Source organism: Dermacentor andersoni, chromosome 7, assembly GCF_023375885.2.
Source record: "Dermacentor andersoni chromosome 7, qqDerAnde1_hic_scaffold, whole genome shotgun sequence".
NCBI lineage: Eukaryota > Metazoa > Arthropoda > Arachnida > Ixodida > Ixodidae > Dermacentor > Dermacentor andersoni.
This window is the reverse complement of record NC_092820.1, coordinates 80,182,056-80,200,685: the sequence shown is the minus strand read 5'-3', so window position 1 is coordinate 80,200,685 and position 18,630 is coordinate 80,182,056. Positions and strand designations below refer to the sequence as shown.

The following is an 18,630-nucleotide window of genomic DNA, read 5'->3' as shown; positions in this document are numbered from 1 at the left end:
TGTCATACATGAAGTAGTTATTCTACAGAAGGCGTCACAGATAGAAAGTGATTGTGCTGTGAAACACACCAAGTGCGACTTTTATGACAACACTATTAGCTTAGCTCCAGCAGCATTGCCTGATAAGTATGAGATAAAGTAAAAACAAGATATTCCCAGTTCAAGCTTCACAGATATACATTAATATAGCAAGTACAACTGTTTTACCAACAAGCAATGGGAGATTTACAATGTGACACAATGTTTACAATGGCACAGTTACAAACAATGAGTAACAACAATGCTGCTAATTAACTACGGTCATCGCTCATTGTTATAACGTCCTCACGCAGCCAAACCGGGAATGGAATCAGTTTACTCAGTGCCGGCGTACATATATATATATCGCTATGTGACGTCACATGGATTATGGCAGTAGCCCGCCCAGTACACATGCGGCATGACGTGCTGCGCTATCACAACTCCTTCCCGCTCAATTAAATACATGGGTTAGCTAACTAGAACACCTAGTAAGATTAGGAACAGTAATTAACAATTTAACATTACCACCTGACTAATTAAGAGGAAATTACTTAAAGTCCTCAGATCTAAACCAGTCCGGTTGCCGGCGCACACGAGCACCCCGACGTAGTGGCGGCTGTTCCTCTGAGTTGGGTGCAGCTGGCGCCGCTGGCACGTGCGACTCCGCCAAGTCTTGCGGTACAGGCTGCTGTGTGGGTGGCGGTACTGATTCGTTGTGCTCTAGTGTTGTTCTGCGATCGGGGTCTGCCGGCGTCCCAGGGGAACTGGGACCATCCTGGTCTGCCTGCGGTTGTCTTGGTGTCGGAGTGCGGTCGTCTGCCGGTAGCCCTTCTGGTGGCGTTTGTTTTACACCCACCTCCGCGTGCGAGGGCGTCGCGCCGGGGTCAGCATGTCCAGGACGCAGGTGATCGGCGTGTGTGAACCGGAGTTGATCGCGCACTTTCACCATATATGTCACAGCACTGACAATTTGGATCACAACACCTTCTTCCCACGAAACGCGTTCACCACGCACAGTTTTCACCAACACCCGGTCCCCCACCACGAAGCTGCGCTCCTGCCCACGAAACAAATCGCGCTGCTCTTTTAGTTTTTCCTGTTTGTCTCGCATGGATTTTGCAAAATCAGGTTGGAGCAGTGAAAGCTTTATGCGTGGCTGGCGCCTCAAAAATAGTTCAGCTGGTGATTTGCTTGTCACACTGCTCGGTGTGTTCCGGTAGGCCATCAGAAAACTATCAATATTTTCCTGTACTGTTTGCTGTTTACCCGAGGCCTCACGCTCGAGCACCTGTTTCAGTAAGGCCTTTTTCACGGTTTGTACTGTTCGTTCTGCAGCACCATTGGACGCTGCGTGATAATGCGGAATACGATCGTGTTTTACACCGTTGGTGCTCATGAATTATGCAAACTCCTCTGAGGTGAACTGTGGCCCGTTGTCACTCGCCAATACTTCGGGCAAGCCATAAGCGGCAAAAGCATCCCGAAGTTTTTCCAATGTTTTTTGTGCAGAGGTTGAGGACATCGGCCATACTTCGATCCATTTCGAGAATGAGTCGACCAATACCAGAAACACGTTCGTACCCTTCTGTGCAAAATCTACATGGACGCGTGACCAACACTGGGCGGGGTATTGCCAAGGGTGAAGAGGAACCGGCCGAGAAGCTGGCTGAACTGCTTGGCAAATTTTGCACCACTGAACGTCCTGTTCAATGGCCAAATCGATTCCTGGCCACCATACGAAACTCCTCGCTAGCATTTTCATGCGGCTGGTGCCAGGGTGCTCCTCGTGCAGCATGTTTAGTACGCGGTCCCTGAGCAGCTCCGGAATTACGACTCTTACGCCCCACGTCACGCAGCCTTGCTCTAGTGACAGCTCATCGCGGCGAACATAGTAAGATTTCAATTCATCTGCCTGCTGTCTAGGCCACCCGTTTAGCGTATATTGTGCCACGCGGCATAGAGTTAAGCTTCGCTTCGAGACTTTTGCAATCTCCTCTGCTGTCAGCAGGAGACACTGAAAGATTGACATGCAATCTGATGACTCGTCGTTCACCGGTCCTGGTTGGGGCAGCCTGGACAAGGCGTCTGCCACTTCAACATTTTTTCCTTTCCTAAATTTCAGCCGGTACCTGTAAGCTGCGAGGGTTAAAGCCCAGCGTTGCATACGCGCGGCAGCGATAGTCGGGATACGCTTATCGTGCCCTAGTATCCCAAGCAGTGGCTGGTGGTCTGTATATATAGTGAATTCTCGGCCGTACAGGTACCGGTGAAATTTCTTTAGGCCAAAGATTAATGCCAGGGCCTCGCGTTCGCACTGCGCGTATTTTTTTTCTGCTTCCGACAGTGTACGCGAAGCAAAAGCAATTGGTTTTTCTTCACCTTCAGCCGTCTCGTGAAAGATAACGGCTCCTAAGCCATATGACGATGCATCGCAAAGCATTGCGAGCGGTTTCTTGACGTCATAGAATGTGAGCACCTTGCTGCTTGTTAGCAAGTGCTTCGTATCTTTAAACGCGGTGCCGCACTCCTTTGTCCACGACCATTTTTGTTCTTTTCTAAGTAGCCGATAAAGCGGCTCTGCTACTGTCGAAGCATTTTTGAGAAACTTTGAGTAAAAGTTCCACATTCCCAAGTACGCCTTAAGCTCTGTAACTGTAGTGGGCTCGGGGGCTTGTAAGATTGCGCTCTTCTTGGTGTCGGTAGGGTAAATGCTGTGCTCAGTCACTGTGTGACCCAAATATGTAACCGATTTTCGGAAAAAACGGCATTTATCCAGGTTAAGCGTGATGTTGTATTCACTGAGGCGTTGCAAGACACGTTCTAGTGTCTCCTGGCAGTCGCCGATATCTACCCCTGTGACGATAACGTTGTCAATATAACAGCCTACACGTGGGATGCCATGAAGTACCTCGTCCATCATTGCCTGAAAGATAGCGGGTGCACTTGCCACCCCGTAAGGAAGGCGCTGAAATTTGAACAACCCAAGACTAGTGTTTACTGTCAAAAATGGTCGTGACTCCGGAGTGAGTGGCAGCTGCTGGTACGCTGAAGAAAGGTCTAGTACACTGAACACCTTTCCTCCTGCTAAGGCAGTGTACAAGTCCTCCGGTCTGGGTAGGGGGTAATGATCTGTTTTGAGAGAGGGGTTTACTGTAGTCTTGTAATCCCCGCATAACCGGACACTGCCGTTTTCCTTCACAACTGTGACAAGTGGGGTAGCCCAGTCACTCCGCATTACAGGACGCAGCATGCCCGTTTCCACGTGTTCTCGCAGCTGCCGCTCAACTCTTTCCTGCAACGCAAACGGAACTGGTCTAGCGCGGCAAAATACAGGACCTGTACCCGGTTTCATAACAATCTTTGCTTCAAATTTTTGTATTGTCCCCAGCTTTTTAGAAAACACGGAAGGGTACTTCTGTTTTAGCACCGCGGCTCTGTCTTCAACTGCAATTTGGCCAATTTCTAGCCAGTCAAGCTTCAAACGTTCTAACCAATTTCGCCCCATTAGTACAGGCAACTTCCTCCCATTGCTTTTTACAACAATGACTGGTAGAGTCATGCACTGATTGTTGTACTTAACCACCACGTCACACTGCCCTTTTAGCTGCATTTGCTCCCCAGTATACGTGCGAAGCGACATTTTGCAAGGTTCACATTTTACGTGTGGAAATTCGGACAGGTACACTTGCTCCGGGACAATTGTGACAGCCGCTCCCGCGTCAATTTGCATATTCAGTTTACGCCCTTCTATTTCCACACTCACTTCATAAGATGATTGGTTGCCGTTAATGACATGGTACAGTTCCTGCTCTGAGTCATCGTCAGAACACTCGAGCGCATGCATGTTTTTTGGCTTCGCTCTAGCAACTGGGCACATGCTTTTCAAATGACCTACAGCCGAACAGTTGCGACAAATAAAGTTTTTGTACCAACATTCTTCCGGTGAGTGTCCCCTGCCGCATCTTGCGCATTTTTCGTTCTTGCGGGCTTCGACATGCTTAGGATTAGCTGGTCTCTGATACTGGTGTGGTCGGCTTTTCACGACTAGCACGGGTGCCTCTCGTTCTCTTGACCGTAGTTGTTCAGTGTCTCACGCCGCTAGTTCTCTATCAGGGCGATTTTGCAAGCGTCATCAAATGTCAGCTCTCGTTCAGCAAACAGAGCACGCTGGGTCTCTTCGTTCCGTATGCCAGCAACCAGCCTATCTCGGAGGGCGTCTTGCAAAAAGTCACCGTAGTCACACTTCCTGACTAAATGTTTAAGTTCCACGATGAACCCCTCCACGCTTTCGCCCTCCTGTTGTACGCGCCGGTTGAACTTGCATCGTTCTGCTATTACGGAACTCCTTGGGCTGTAGTGCTCCTTCAGGAGGCGTTTAACTTCTGCGTACAACTTTTCTCCCGGGGCTGCCGGCACAACAAGACTTCTCAGTACTTCGTAAGCCTCTGGTCCTATGACTGTCAAAAAGACGGCAAGGTGCTTTGCGTCGACGATATCATTAGCCGTTAAGAAATGTTCAAAACGCCTTAAGTACGACTCGAAGTTTTGCATTTTCGGGTCGAACTCGGACATCTTTCCCATTGGCGGCATTTTGACAGCAGTACATATATCCGTTACTCATCAGTTTGGCGTTTCCTTGCTTGGACGTGCTGCCAGCTCCAAGCCCCGTTGTCGTTCCTTGTGGCTGAGTACTTCCTCCGCAGGGGTGTTCGGTGGGCGGTGCCGTACTCCGGGAGCACGTGCAGCGCCTTGAAGCTGGACGAAAACTCCGCTCGCTTGTTTTCGTTCGTGCCTGTCCACCCGTGCAGGACCAAGGCCGTCGCTTACGTGGGTACACAAGACCCTCGTCGCCAGTTGTTATAACGTCATCACGCAGCCAAACCGGGAATGGAATCAGTTTATTCAGTGCCGGCGTACATATATATATATATCGCTATGTGACGTCACATGGATTATGGCAGTAGCCCGCCCAGTACACATGCGGCATGATGTGCTGCGCTATCACACTCATTACAACGGACCATGATAATCTGACCAAAAACGTCCATTTTATCCAAAGTCCGTAATATCCAAATTGCCTCACTTCCAGAACTTTCGTCGTGATGTCTATCAACTTTATTGCAAAGAGTAAGTGATGAACGTCAAAAGTGAAAATTGAACAAAAAAGTCGCAGTTTCACCCGAAAGGTAAAATATCAATTAGGATAGCAAATTAAGCAAGATAAGCGTGGCAGCAGCAGCGAGCGAATTGACCTTTGTGCTGTCTCTCGCTTCAACGCAAATTAAACGTTGAAAGCACAGCACATACGAAGCTACTGGCACTTGGCGCACTATGTCCGCATCGCAGATCGCTTTCAAGATACGGACTACCTGCCATGGTTGCTTAGTGGCTATGGTGTTGGGCTGCTGAGTACAAGGTCATGGGATCAATCCCAGCCACCGTGGCCGCATTTCGATGGGGGCGAAATGCGAAAAACGCCCGCATACTTAGATTTAGGTACACGTTAACGAAGCCCAGGTGGTCCAAATTTCCGGAGTCTTCCATTACGGCGTGCCTCATCATCAGAAAGTGGTTTTGGTATGTAAAACTCTACAACTTAACTTTTAAAATACGCCGCCTGGGCGAGCGCGCACTTTGTCCGCATCGCAGATTGCTTTCAAGATACGATGCCCGCGCAGGCACGCCGTTAACAGCAGCCTCCGGAGTAGAACGTTCCCCCCTTCTTTCCCTCGCCTCCCCCTCCCGTGCCTCGGGTGCAAAAGATGGCGCACTTCCGCCCCGCTTTCCTACATTACTCGCACGCAAGTCATCGAGCCTTGATCGTCGGCTGACCCTCGCAAGTCAGTTACCAGGCCGTGTCGACACGGCAAAAGTCCTTTTTATGTGCCTGATTTTTACAAAAATTGCTGCTAATTTCGTCTGCTGTAGCCAATAGTCTGTTAAAAGCGAACTTTGCTTCATTAATAAAATAGGTAGAACAAACTAAGGCTGAAATATGGTCCGTTATATCCGAGTCTACTGCACGCGGGTACGTTGTAGTGAGCGTTAACTGACCAGTTTCACAGATACAGGGATCAGTGATGTGCAATATCATATGGGATCTCTATTTTCTATGTCCTGCCGACGGCAAAACTGGTTTCCTCACGAAGCCTTCTCAGTTTTTTCGGGTACTTGAGTGGAGCCTGTTAAAATTTTTTTGTCACAATAGTGACAGTCATGAAGCAATGACTTTAGAGATGACGATATGTTACTGTAAACTTGTTTCTTTTAACCTAATACTGTGACTGACTGATACTTCAGAATCGATGGAGACCGCCAAAACGTTCAAGTATAATTGAATTCAAAATACCGGATTCGCTCAAAAATAAGCTACTTTATTACACAAGAGGCTAAATAAGGTGTGCTGCATTCTTGTATTGCCACTTTCAAAGAGACCTTCAATTTCATACGCTATACGCTATAGTGTAGCGTACGCTAAGCAGCGCACGTTCTTGACAGTTTTAGTTGCCGGCGATATCTTCGGATCTCAGAGGTCATATGCCATCGTTGCGGCTATTTCCCAACTGTAGCGATAGGTGGTGCTGACATCTCGAATGTTTCTTCCGTTAGGCTTCGACTCGTTCGAAACGAGAAGCGATCTCGAAAACACCACGAGGTTATCCATAATACTCTGTCGTCGAAGCGGCCTGAGACTAAGCGAAAGCCGTTTACACAATCATTTGCTACGAACAAAGTGCATTTTACAAAAGCAACGTCAAATTCAATTAGAAGCGGGCAGCCGGGACCGCTGCCATGTTTCATGCAAACCACACAAGAAAAGCTAAGGCTAACTCGTTTGCGTTGCGTATGCCCGCTATACCCGCTATTTCATTTAGCGTTCAGCGCATGCACAGTGAGAACCCGCTATTCTTTAGCGTACGCTATACTAACACTGTCTAATGCTGATAGTGTCATTTTATTGTGATGCATCTTGTATACAGAGAGCCTGTAAAGCTGGAATGACATTTCATATTATTGTGATAGCAATTATATGGGCCCTCCAGGTGGATTTCTGCTGTCAGCGTTGCCGTGAGGTTCCGTATAAAGTCCAAGGGAATAAAATCGTCGCCACGTGCCGTATGTGCGAGTGAAAGCGTGCGAGGGTGAGCCGGCAAATGTGGCTCAATCTCACATGCGTGAGAGAAATGCAGGGCATAAGCGCACCCTCTTATGTCCCGTGCGAGGCACGGGGTGAAGTGAGAGATGGGGGAGGGGGGGTTCTTCTCCAGCAGCTGCTGCTTCCGGCGTGGCTGTGCGGGTGCCATATCTTGAAAGTGATCTGCGACATGGCCAAAGTGCGCACCTGCATGGGCCTCATCTTCAACTGAATCTGCGATGTTTGCAGAGTGCGCATAGTGCCTATAGCTTTATATGCACTGTGCTTTCGATGTTTCATTCACAATCAAGTGAGAGATGCATGAAGGTTAATTCGCTCGTTGCTGCTGCCCCGATTGCTCACTCCAGCATTTTCACAGCGAGTTTCTGTGGTCATTGAGAGAGATGTGATCATGCTTACCTGTGAGCGCGTAACACCATGATGGTTAATTTAGTTAGCAAGCGAATGTTTACAAGCTTACACGGATGATAAAACTACCATCCTTACTTCATATAGCTATCTACTAATTTGCTATCGCAATCGATGCTTTGCCTTTCAGGTAAAGCTGCGACTTTTTTCAACTTATCTGCTGTCGTAAAGCGTTCGATGGCGACATATTCATTAACATGCAATTCTTTAACAATTTTTGTTCTACGAGAAGAGTTGTGCAGCCCAAAAACGTTTCATACGCATTGTAGTAGCACAAAGCATTGCAGGGTACGGCTGCTATTTACACTACTGTCACATAAAGCTTGGATTACCTGCTAATTTGTAACAGTAAGAAATTTAACGGTGAGCCAAAAAAACCAAAATATATAGGAAGTAATATAGAAAGGCGGTTCCGTATCACACAAACACAATGAATACAAAGAAATACGATATAGGCAGCACCACTAATAGCTATGACATTTAGGCATGAAGTATTGTCACCTTTCCTGTTAAGGTCAGAGAATAGAAAATTCAGCGCCCCTGAAAGTTCAGCTGGCTTAGTGGCAGCAGTATCAGCTCGAGAAGCAGACTTCAGCCAAAGTTTATAGTTTCACAGGGTAATGTTGTGACAGCAGTATTGTGCATTAAGATACATGATAGATTCTTTCAAGTATCGGAAATACAGACACTGTTACATGTCTCACCAGAGGTATCATGATACAGATACAAGATACCCAAAGAGTATCTCAGATAGTATGTAAGATACATTTATCTTCGATACTGCCCAGCACTGACTATAGTGCAAGACGTATCCATGTCTAAAAGCAACGTCATACTTGGCACAGTTCCAAGCATGCTATTTTATTACTGTGCAAAAACGCTGCTGCCCGTCTACGCGTTCAGGGCTAGTCGTGTGAAATATTGTGAAAATGAAAGTATCTTCAGAAAGTGATCGTCCATGAATATGGCCCAAGCTTGTCGAGTGTTGCTGCATGCTCACACATACTCTTGCCCTTGACGTAGACATTCTATGGCTGTGATTTTCTAGCAGTGCCTTTTATGCTATTCCTTTTCATGCCTTTAGCACTTTGCCAGTGGTCAGAGCGACGCTCCATGCACATTATCAACAAGATCAGCCGGCTATGAACAGTAGACCATAAGAGTGGCATAGAATTGAGCAGAAGGCATCGCCGCAATAGCAGCCTGTATCTCCACCATTATCATGCTGTCGCTACAGATAGACGAAACTACAGTCGGTGCATGCAAACGAATTCTCATCGGCGGCTACTACATCGACTAGGCTTCGCTAGTTTCAGTTGCACAGTGCCAGCAACACAGCTGAGGGCCATGCCAGCGAGGTCTCAAAATGAAAATGTAGCTACTTCCTGCCCGATTCTGTCACGATATTAAAACACGGTCATGCAGTCGGAGTTCGAATTATCCACAACGCACTGTAGGGTGTCCGAAGTTTCGGTCGTCCTAATACATTAAGTCTATAGGGCTAGTGGCAGTGTGGTGGAGCTGTCCGAATAATCAAGCATGTCCAAATTATCGATACTTGAACAATCAGTCATTGACTGTATAGCTATTACTGCAAAGTTTGATTGTATGTTCAATCCATGATGGTAGGTACAGCATGATAATAACAAGGATGACATACGACCAGACACTACAAGTGCTGTACTGCAGTTGCGGTGTCTGCACATAGGAGAGGAGTGGCACTACCATACGAACATATCACAGCAGCTCCCCTGTGGATATATAATTTCCAGTTTAAAGGTACTAAATGGAAGTCAACCATTGATGCTAATAATGAAAAGGCTAATTATGTTGAACGTAATGAAACAGGGTGGAAGCAGAGAAACACAGGTTGGCCAGTTTTACTAGATCCAGCAGTTTCCATGATATCTCGTTTAACCTTTTTCATACCACAGGGAATGACGAAAAGCGAACCAAATATCCTAGAGATTTCCAGAAGCATGGCATTATGACCACTATACTTGGCACCAGCTATAATAACATAAGACTGGCACATTGCTCAGCTAATTTACAGGCTGACTGGCAAAGCAGTGATGAAATTACCTTTGCCAAAAGTCAATCAGCTGAACATAACTTGCTCTGTTTGTCACGGACAGTTTGCTTAGCAAAAAGAATCAAGGGACCCATTAAATCACAACTTTCTACACAACCTTGCGAGTCAACCACTCATCATTAAAAAAACTCATAAAACGCCTTGCAAAATTATTTGATTTAATATTTTTCTTTTAAGTGTTTCTTGGGCATCGCAGCATCCTGCCAAGGTATTGTACTCATGTGCCGCGGTGGTGGCTGCAACCTTTGAGCACTCGAACTAGGGGATCCACTTTGAAGGCACAGCAATTCACCATGGTTAAGTAATAGTTCATTCATTCATTCATTCACTCATTGCACTAGAGTGACTAGAGTGGACAGAGTATAAGAACAGAGAGAGACATACACTTTGGTCCTCTGCATGGGTTTCAGCTGCCCATTGGTGGTGTATGTGGCCACGACTTGAGCATGCATGATTCCCAGCACCAACATCATGGCTATGGGCGTCAATACCTCCGTCAGCGTGTTTTCCTGTGCACGAATACCATGGGTCACGAGGTGGCAGCACATCAGAGTGAAGGAGAGAACACCTTTAACGAAAAGTACAAAATCCAGCCAGCATCTCTCTGGTAGTTCTGGAGTTGGTGGTACTAACAAGCAATGCGCCAGAGAAAACAAAAATTGGAGGGGTTTCCATGCACAGCCAGACAGGCAATGAAGCCAAGGAAATCAGGGGAGACATTAACTGGTCTTCTCCAAACTGATATGTAGAAATGTTAAGCGAAATGAAAGTGGATGAAAAAGCAACTAACTATCGGTGGGAGCCAAACAAGATTACAAGTGCAATGCTCTACCAATTGAGTTATGGTGATGGCTACCCCCACACCGACTGCTTTGCCATTCCAGCAATGCACATCAACTCCTGAGCTTCCTGTCATCCAGCTTACTCGGATTCAGTCAGTGAGGCTGTGTTGCAAAGAAATAATACACTTTCCTGCCAAGGAACAGCAATGTACTAAGACGAAAGATTCTGCGCTAAGCATGGGAAGTCCAACTCATTGACATGCCACTGTACAATATCCCTCCACGATACATGCATGTCACTTCCTAAGAAAGCAGACAATGAGAAGCACTGGAGTTGATGTGCTTCTCCTACACCTTCTCCAACCAACCACGTCGTCTTCCTCCTGGTCAAGTTGGTGGCACTAGCCACCAGGTCAACCAGGAGAGCGCTGTCACGTAGTGTCATGGTGTCAATATTGTCACATAGTGTCATGGTGTCAATATTGTCACACAGTGTCATGGTGAAGCAGCAAAACTGTGAATGACGGAACTAACTTTTTATTGGCTGACCTTGTGCCCGCAAAAGCAAGTTACATTCAATGCACAGCGAAAGCGGCGGACACAGTCGGCGATCGGCGAAATCTGATCTACGGGGCAAGCACGTTGGCTTTTATACATGAGTCATCGAAGGTTCCAGAATAGTCGCCTGTGCCCCCGCGTCTTCCAGAAAGTACTACACAATTCGCGTTGTGCATACATGCAATCAGATTACACAAGGTTTGGTAACAACAGACAGCGGATAGAACCATAGATAACATTCGAGAAACCTCCGATACATGCAGGCGCATCCCTGGGCTGAGCGATAACATTTGTTAGACGGTGAAATGCGGTGACCCGATGAAAGACAAACAAGCACACGTGTCAATATGATTCTACTTCGTTTCATACGTCGCAGGCAATGCAATGAAGACTACAGAGACTTCTCTGCATTCGTTACCGGAAAAAACTGACAGTAACATATTATGAAGGATGCATGTATGCGTCATGTATTTTGACGTAACATTATGCCTCAAGCTCTTAGGCTGCAAAATCAGATGCATTTTTTTATGTGCGAAGTACCGCAGATGTGAACCTATTTTATTATGGAATGGGCAGAGTAACACAGTTGCGCAACAAGCGAGCACAATGCATTGCTTGTGCTCGCGACCAAGTCATAGTAAGCCCCATACCGGAAGCTTGAAGGCAAAAAACTATTACGCGATTTGGCATAAACTTACGTCCAAAGGTTGTAGTTGTAATATATGAAGTAGTCATTCTGACAAAGGCATTGCAGATAGAAAAACAACTGCATTGCAAGACGTGCGGAGTCAGACATCTATGACCACACTACTTGCGTATGGCTTCTGTAGTGTCGTCTGCTGTGTATGAGACTGAGTACAGCAAGCATTTTGGAACTGCAGCACAAAAAAGACGGAGCACAAGAGAAAAGGACATGGACACACGGTCACTCCACTTACCAATAAATTTTTATTAGAAAATCGAAAACTTAAATAAATACCAGAAGTGCTCATGCATGTTCAGAACACCACTTTCATGAAAAAAACCATCAAAAAGTGTTAAAAAACTTCATTTTCACAAAATACCAGAACGCCAACAGAAGTGTGAACGACATATATTTGCGATCAAGATAGAAAATATCAGCCCATTGTAGGTGTACAGATGGCCAACTCAGTGTCCAGTCTTTTTTGGCTACAGTTAAAAAATTGCCAATCTATACCAATTCGCCCAATTTTCTATTTTGCTTGGGAGTATAGTAAGGTTTAGAAAAAACAGGACAAGAGAACACAGAAAAACAGAAAAGAGATAAAATGACACTCACCGCGATGAGAGCATCATCTTGCGATGAATGCAGGCAGAGAGAGCCCAGTTGTAGAAAGTAAAGGACGAGAAGAAACACGCAGATACCCCCGCTCGTCTGCTGCTTCCACCTGTGAAAACAACAAGGACACAACAAGCTTGTCAAGACACACACCTGTGACCCTGGCTTGTAAACAACGTACATTCCAGACACCTGATGAGGCAAAGCTCTGTGCCATTCCTAATAAACTAGGGCTGCGATTTGCTCGATTCTATACCACTGTTATTGTACACTGTTCTTGGCCGGCAGGTCCTGTTGATAACACCTGTAGAGCGTCTCTCTAACCACTGACGAAGCGTGAAAAGCACGAAAAGGAATAGCATCGGAAAAGGCACCACTACTAAATCAAAGCCTAGATCCCTATCTCAAGTGATCAGCCGTGTTTGGAAAAGGCATGTCTCAGGCCTGAGTCAATGTTTCAATAAGTGGAGTTTACTTTAGAGCGACGACTCATTGTAATCACATGTTTGTCTGTTCTTGCCCTTGTCTACTCATTTGAATTATGAGTACAGTGAAGCCCCACACACAACGTGAACCTTAATATAATATGAGAAACAACTTCAGGGCCGTGAAGTCAACAAAACATATAGTTCAAATTCAATACTAAGAGAAAGCACTTGATTCTTGGTCATGCGAGACGAAGAAAAGCAATTAAACCTCTAAATACTTCAACCTAATCAAATATGGGAAGGAAATATGCTGCGCCAAGATTCATTACAAGGCCTTGTATTATACAAAATATTATGGTAGAACGCCCTTCCTTTTCCTTAGCCTTGCGCGCGACCGAAGGTGGTGTGCTTCTGAAAAGGATGGTGGCTCGATCTCGCACACGCAAGGGAGGAAGGTCACCATCCCTCTCGGCTCACTCTCACAGTTTCACTCCTACCTAAAGCATATGGGGTGCGGTCGCGACCTGATCGCATTTGGACTTTATGTGGAACATCACGGCGACGGCAATGTGGAAGTTCACCTGGAGTGTCCATATAATTGATATCGCAGTAAGTCTGCAGATAATGACGCCAAGGAAAGCTTAGATCAAATTGACTGTGTTGTTTAATTGAAATTTAAGATATCGATAATGACAAGGGGAATGAAAGACAACTTGTGGCTGGTGGGAGCCAAACCCACAACCTCCACGTGATGCACACGTTGCTATGAGGGTTTATTGGTATAATGATTGGCCAGTTGCCTAGTAGTGGCCAGCCGCTTAGTAGTAGTGACGCCTGCAGTTGAAATTATGTTTGACGCCTGCAACCATGGCCTTGAGTAGTACTCACCAACACTTCCAGGGCTAGATCTAGTAAACATATGCAAGTACTCAAGAATGTGAACTGGGGGACAGCCGTCACTGTAGCCAAATTGGTAGAGCATTAGACGTGCTCCATGCAAAGGTCGTGGGTTTGGCTCCCACCAGTGGCAAGTTGCCTTTTTTCAAACTCTCATTTCCGTTTTGCTTATTGATTCTACATTTCAATTTTCATATACTACAATTAGCAGTTTTTGAAACCTAACTGATCGAGTAAAAATCAAATAGCAGTGCCATAATCGAATCAAATAAACAATTTTCACATACTGATAATCAGAACATTAGGATGTTCTCGTCACTACAGTGCGCAATATAAAGCATGCTTCATTAAAAAAACAAAGGGAGCACTAAGAACAATTAACAAAGCATTTTGTCCCTGCTTGGGCCTTTTCAGAGCATACATGATCATGCATTATAAAGTTTAGAAGCCAGCTTTGGTGGCAAATTATTGCCTGTGTATATCTTTGCAGCCCAAAAATACATGCTTGCTGGCTGCACCGATGGCAGAGCAAAAAAACAAAAAAGCACTTGTTCTCTAATTCAAATGTTTGCCACAGATGGTGCCGCTATTGTATAAACTATATTGAAATGAAATGTATTCATTGTTATTCCAATAAGAGGACACAGGTGATGCATCTGTATATAGTACCAAACAATACCCACTGCCAAATGGCGTGCATAAACAAGATTTTATTGCGAGTGATTGTTTAGCCGGCAAAGTCTGCCTGTCTGAGTAACGTGGCCTGCTGTCCACTGTTATGTCTACTGTGGATGAGAGAAAAGTTGTTGCATTCTTGCTTCAATTACATCTTTGATCATGTGGAGTTGACAAAAACTATTTAAAAAATATTTGGGTTCTTTAATGGTGACCATTCGATTCGAGGACCTAATCAAATAGGACAGTATTCGTTATTGGAAAGTTCAGAATATTCAGCCCACCCCTAAAGAACAGATATATTCTCCCTATGCTTTCCTCGTCGTAATCTGGCTATTGGCTCATTTGGTTGTCACTAACAATATGCTGAGCCTTTCAGTTCCCACAACTGTACCCACACATCAAGAGGATCAAGAGGAAGATTTAGCTTAATCCACAGTCAGATTTCCCCATTCAAATACATGTAAAACGCAGAAATGTTCCGAGATGACAACCGCTGAACTGACTGGAATGAAATTTCTAGCATTTATGAGAGAAAGCTAAACTCTGCCACATCTATGTAGGAACAATTTTGATTTAGGCATCAACATTTTTACAAAAAAAATGTAAAAAAATTGGTATGCTAAAAAAATATTGCATGAAGTTTACAAGTCCCAAACTCTGCACCATAACCCGGTAATGTCGTTCTGTAAACTGCATCTGTTAGAGCAACTGACGCTCATAAATGCAATATGAAATCAGTCCAAGTGAAACTGTTACGGTGTTTACAATGATTTCACTAATTTCCTACTCACAAATCAGTGGTATACTTCAGAGCAGCGTCTAGTGCATCAATTTTGTCTGCTTTAGATACAGAGTTGTGAAACTGAGGCCTCAGTTTCCTTCCATTTTACAATTTCAAACAATTCCTGTAGAAAATAAATTTCTTTCCTACAGTCGGACGATTTCAACTTTTTCTTTTAAATGCCAGAAATCTCGTCAAAATCAATGCAGTGGACGCAGAGCAAAACGATTTATGCATTCCCGTGCATTTAGACAGGAACGTCTAAAGTGAAGCTTTCTCTTATGGTGAACAAGGTGCTCGAGTTTGTAGCAAGTGCAATTGGACTCACTGATAGCACAGTCCAGTCTTCAAAAATAAGAGAAAAGAAAGGTGCAGTTAATATGCCACTTCCCACTTTTGTTCTCAGGAGCATCTAATCTACACAGAGAGAAAGCGCTATCAGTGCCGGCACGGCATAATGCTGCTGTAAGTGGCACTGTGCAAGCTTGACGCTGCACATTCTCGGGTGTCTGATAAAAAAATAACCCCAAGGCTGCACGAGGGGCAGCTCGTCTACTTCACCGCGGCTAAAGCTACAGCAAGCGCACTGTCCCAACGAAGTGGCAAGGAAATGAAAAAAGAAATTACATGAGCTGCTAATTTTTTGTAGCTGGTTGTAGCGATCTTGCTAACTACTGATTCTAAACTCTTAATGACATGGTGCCTTCATATGGAGATGCAATCTACTTTTGAGTACAGTCGAGTGGCCTCTAGAATGAATGCCTGTACAAGAAGATGACCTGTGTAACGGAGGAATAATTCTGTCTCTATTGTGAGCTGTGCAGTGCGTGACCTTTACAATGAAGTGACCTGAGTAACAAATGATTTCGGAGGGCCCCAGAGCTCTGTTATAAAGGCGTTCGACTGTATTCCAACTAGTGTCGACAGGATAAATACTTCAACATAGTCAGTGACGCTACTGGCCCAACCCATTTCGGAGCAGCCTTTGGAGCAGTCAAAAATGCATTTCAAAGCAGTAACATGAACTTTCAGAGCAGGTTTATGAACGCAATTGCGAGCTACATTATATGGGACTTTTACAGTGGGCAATGCAAGTGAAAGCAGTAAGCGCTCATTGGCCTATAAGTGCAAATACTAAAAATGACCCGCCTCCCCCTTTTATAACAGTCCTGCAATGAAGCGGTGGTGTCCTAAGATGTGCTGAAAGAAGCACGGAAGCATTTGGACGTGCTATGTGCAGGAAGCGTTTTGAAAACCTTCAGCGTGATCTTGTTCGCATAAATGTTTCCTTTAAGATGCAGCACTCTTACGAAAAATGGTACCGCAAGTGGCATGAAATATTTACTTATTTGTCCCTGTGCTGTGATTCACTGACGACTATCTAAATCTACATTGCAGCCATCTATCAACCATCTACATTGCCGAGGTGGTTTGCTTTCGCTTGTCACGCAGCTCGATGTGCTTTGTGCACCATCGTGAAGTGCAGATATACGTGCGTGACCTTCGACTGCACACATGTAATGTTGTCAGACTGCACTGTGATCAGTGAATTCAGTTTGGAGCTTTCTGCCTACATGCAAGCTTTCGCCATTCCATCCAGTAAACGTAAAAACAAACTTCACGAAAGCGCTCGCATTAGTTGCTCGCATGTCATTCGCAGACGCAATCTTGGCTTCCGGCTACCAATCTAACCCATGACCTGACATCCAATCAAGAAAGTGGTTTACAGGTCTGAACTTGCTGAGACGACCTGCCCGCCACCGCGTCAGCTCGCAGCGAATTTTTGTCATGGCTGTATATGACACAGCAAGACTAAATTTACCCATGGAGCTTCATAAGTATCCAGTGGCGAAATTTGTTGTTTCGTGCCAAGTCAACCAAAATCTTGGTAGCGACCGTACACCGTTCTTACGCTATGAAAGCGCCACGCCAAGAAAAGTGGGGGATAGGCAATAAATTTAATAGTGGAAAAGTTGTTCACGGCTGCCATGTCTGCGCCAATGTGTGCGTCATGTTTGGAAAATCAAGCGAGACACCATACAGCGTTCAAAACTTCGGTCACCACTTTACATTGGTCATGCAGGAGCACGAGATCTGGCTCATCACCAGTGCGTTCACTTGCTGCCAGGAAATCGAGGTTGTCCTGTTGCCTATGCAACCCGCACACGTTGGGGTGGAAGGTATTGAATATAGACAGCCAGCCGTGGAAGAAACATCGGTATGATCACTTGACTCGGCCCATGGAGCTAATTCAGCCACTGGTCCATGCCATGCCATGCCATGCCATGCCGTTTTAGATGGTGCGGTAAAATGGTGCTTGAAGGCATAGTTAGGCTTTTTGAAAGAGCAAGCAACGCTTTTGGCGCAGACTGGGTGCAGATTTACCATATTTTACTGAAATGTAGCAGGATGTAGCAGAGTTTGCCGCTCGGCGCAGTTTGGCGCAATTGCCGCAGCGGTAGCATCACTGCATAGTACTGAAGGCAAACATAACCATCTACTAGACAAAAAAGAACATCAAAAGCCACTTTTTGGTATGAAAAGCTATGCTAAACAAAGACAGTCAAAGCTGGTGCGCTACCATCTTTGATGTGAAGTTCAATGTGTTGCCCTGAATCACTGCAGTTAATTAGTGCTCTTTCTTGTATCAGAAGGCCTTCGACTTATGCAAGGCCTTCAACGTGCGCATCTACTTACAACTGCTATTTCAGTTCTTTTCATTGCATAGCAGGTCATCCAGTAGAGGTCAATATCAGCAAACAATTAATTTTTGTAATTATGACAACTAGACTCATGTAACCTAAATATATTCATGCTACAGGCCCAAATATCTTTCTGTGACATTTGCTCTGTGTTTCTAGCAAAATATATAAAGTTGGAGGCCTTAAGAACACTCAGTTATAATTCACGACTGGAAGAACTATGTTACCGATTTGCAGATAGTGCATCTGAAGGTAAACTTCAATAAAATCAAACTTCAGCTTCGCCATGTTGCCAGGAGGTGAGCTTCACTGCCGCCCTAGACATTCTGTCCTCTTTCCTCAACTAGCATCCGCAAGCAACATTCCTTCCCCGCCTTCTCCCATACCAGAGCCGAGGGACTGCGTCACGCTTACGTCATGCCTCTTTTGCTTTATTTCTTTTTTCTTGCTCTTCCTCTTTTTGCTGCGCAGCGCACTACCCAGTGGCAGCATATGCCTCCTGCATTGGATGATTCGAGGTCACGTGCTATAACTGGTGACACTGAGAGCAGTGCATCTTACACAGAGGCATTTGTGTGTGTGACATTGACTCTCTGGGAAGTGAGGGCTCCCTCGATAGGAAGAGCGTGTGCTGGCTTCTGTTTGGAATTTCAGCCATTTTCATGCCGTGCAGCCGTTTCATAATTTTCACACACGATTGCCATCCTCGTGATCTACGCACTGCACGGCAGTCTGCTTGCAATGCCCAAACCTGGCCTCTGAAAGGAGTACTGACCCAATTTTGCAGTGGAGCTATTAGAACCGTGCCGAGTTTCTCTTGACGTTCG

General features: G+C 45.4%; 1 protein-coding gene across 2 annotated transcripts in view; it reads right to left on the bottom strand.

The window, feature by feature from the left end:
* phtf (putative homeodomain transcription factor) overlaps positions 1–18,630 on the bottom strand; it is a 63,499-nt gene that overhangs the window by 35,586 nt on the left and 9,283 nt on the right. For both annotated transcript variants that reach the window (XM_050181502.3, XM_055072758.2), the window contains exons 6-7: positions 12,318–12,426; positions 10,062–10,186 (exon numbers count right to left, since the gene is read on the bottom strand). In XM_050181502.3, the coding sequence (XP_050037459.1) occupies positions 10,062–10,186; positions 12,318–12,426 (234 nt within the window). The remainder of the gene's footprint in view (positions 1–10,061; positions 10,187–12,317; positions 12,427–18,630) is intronic.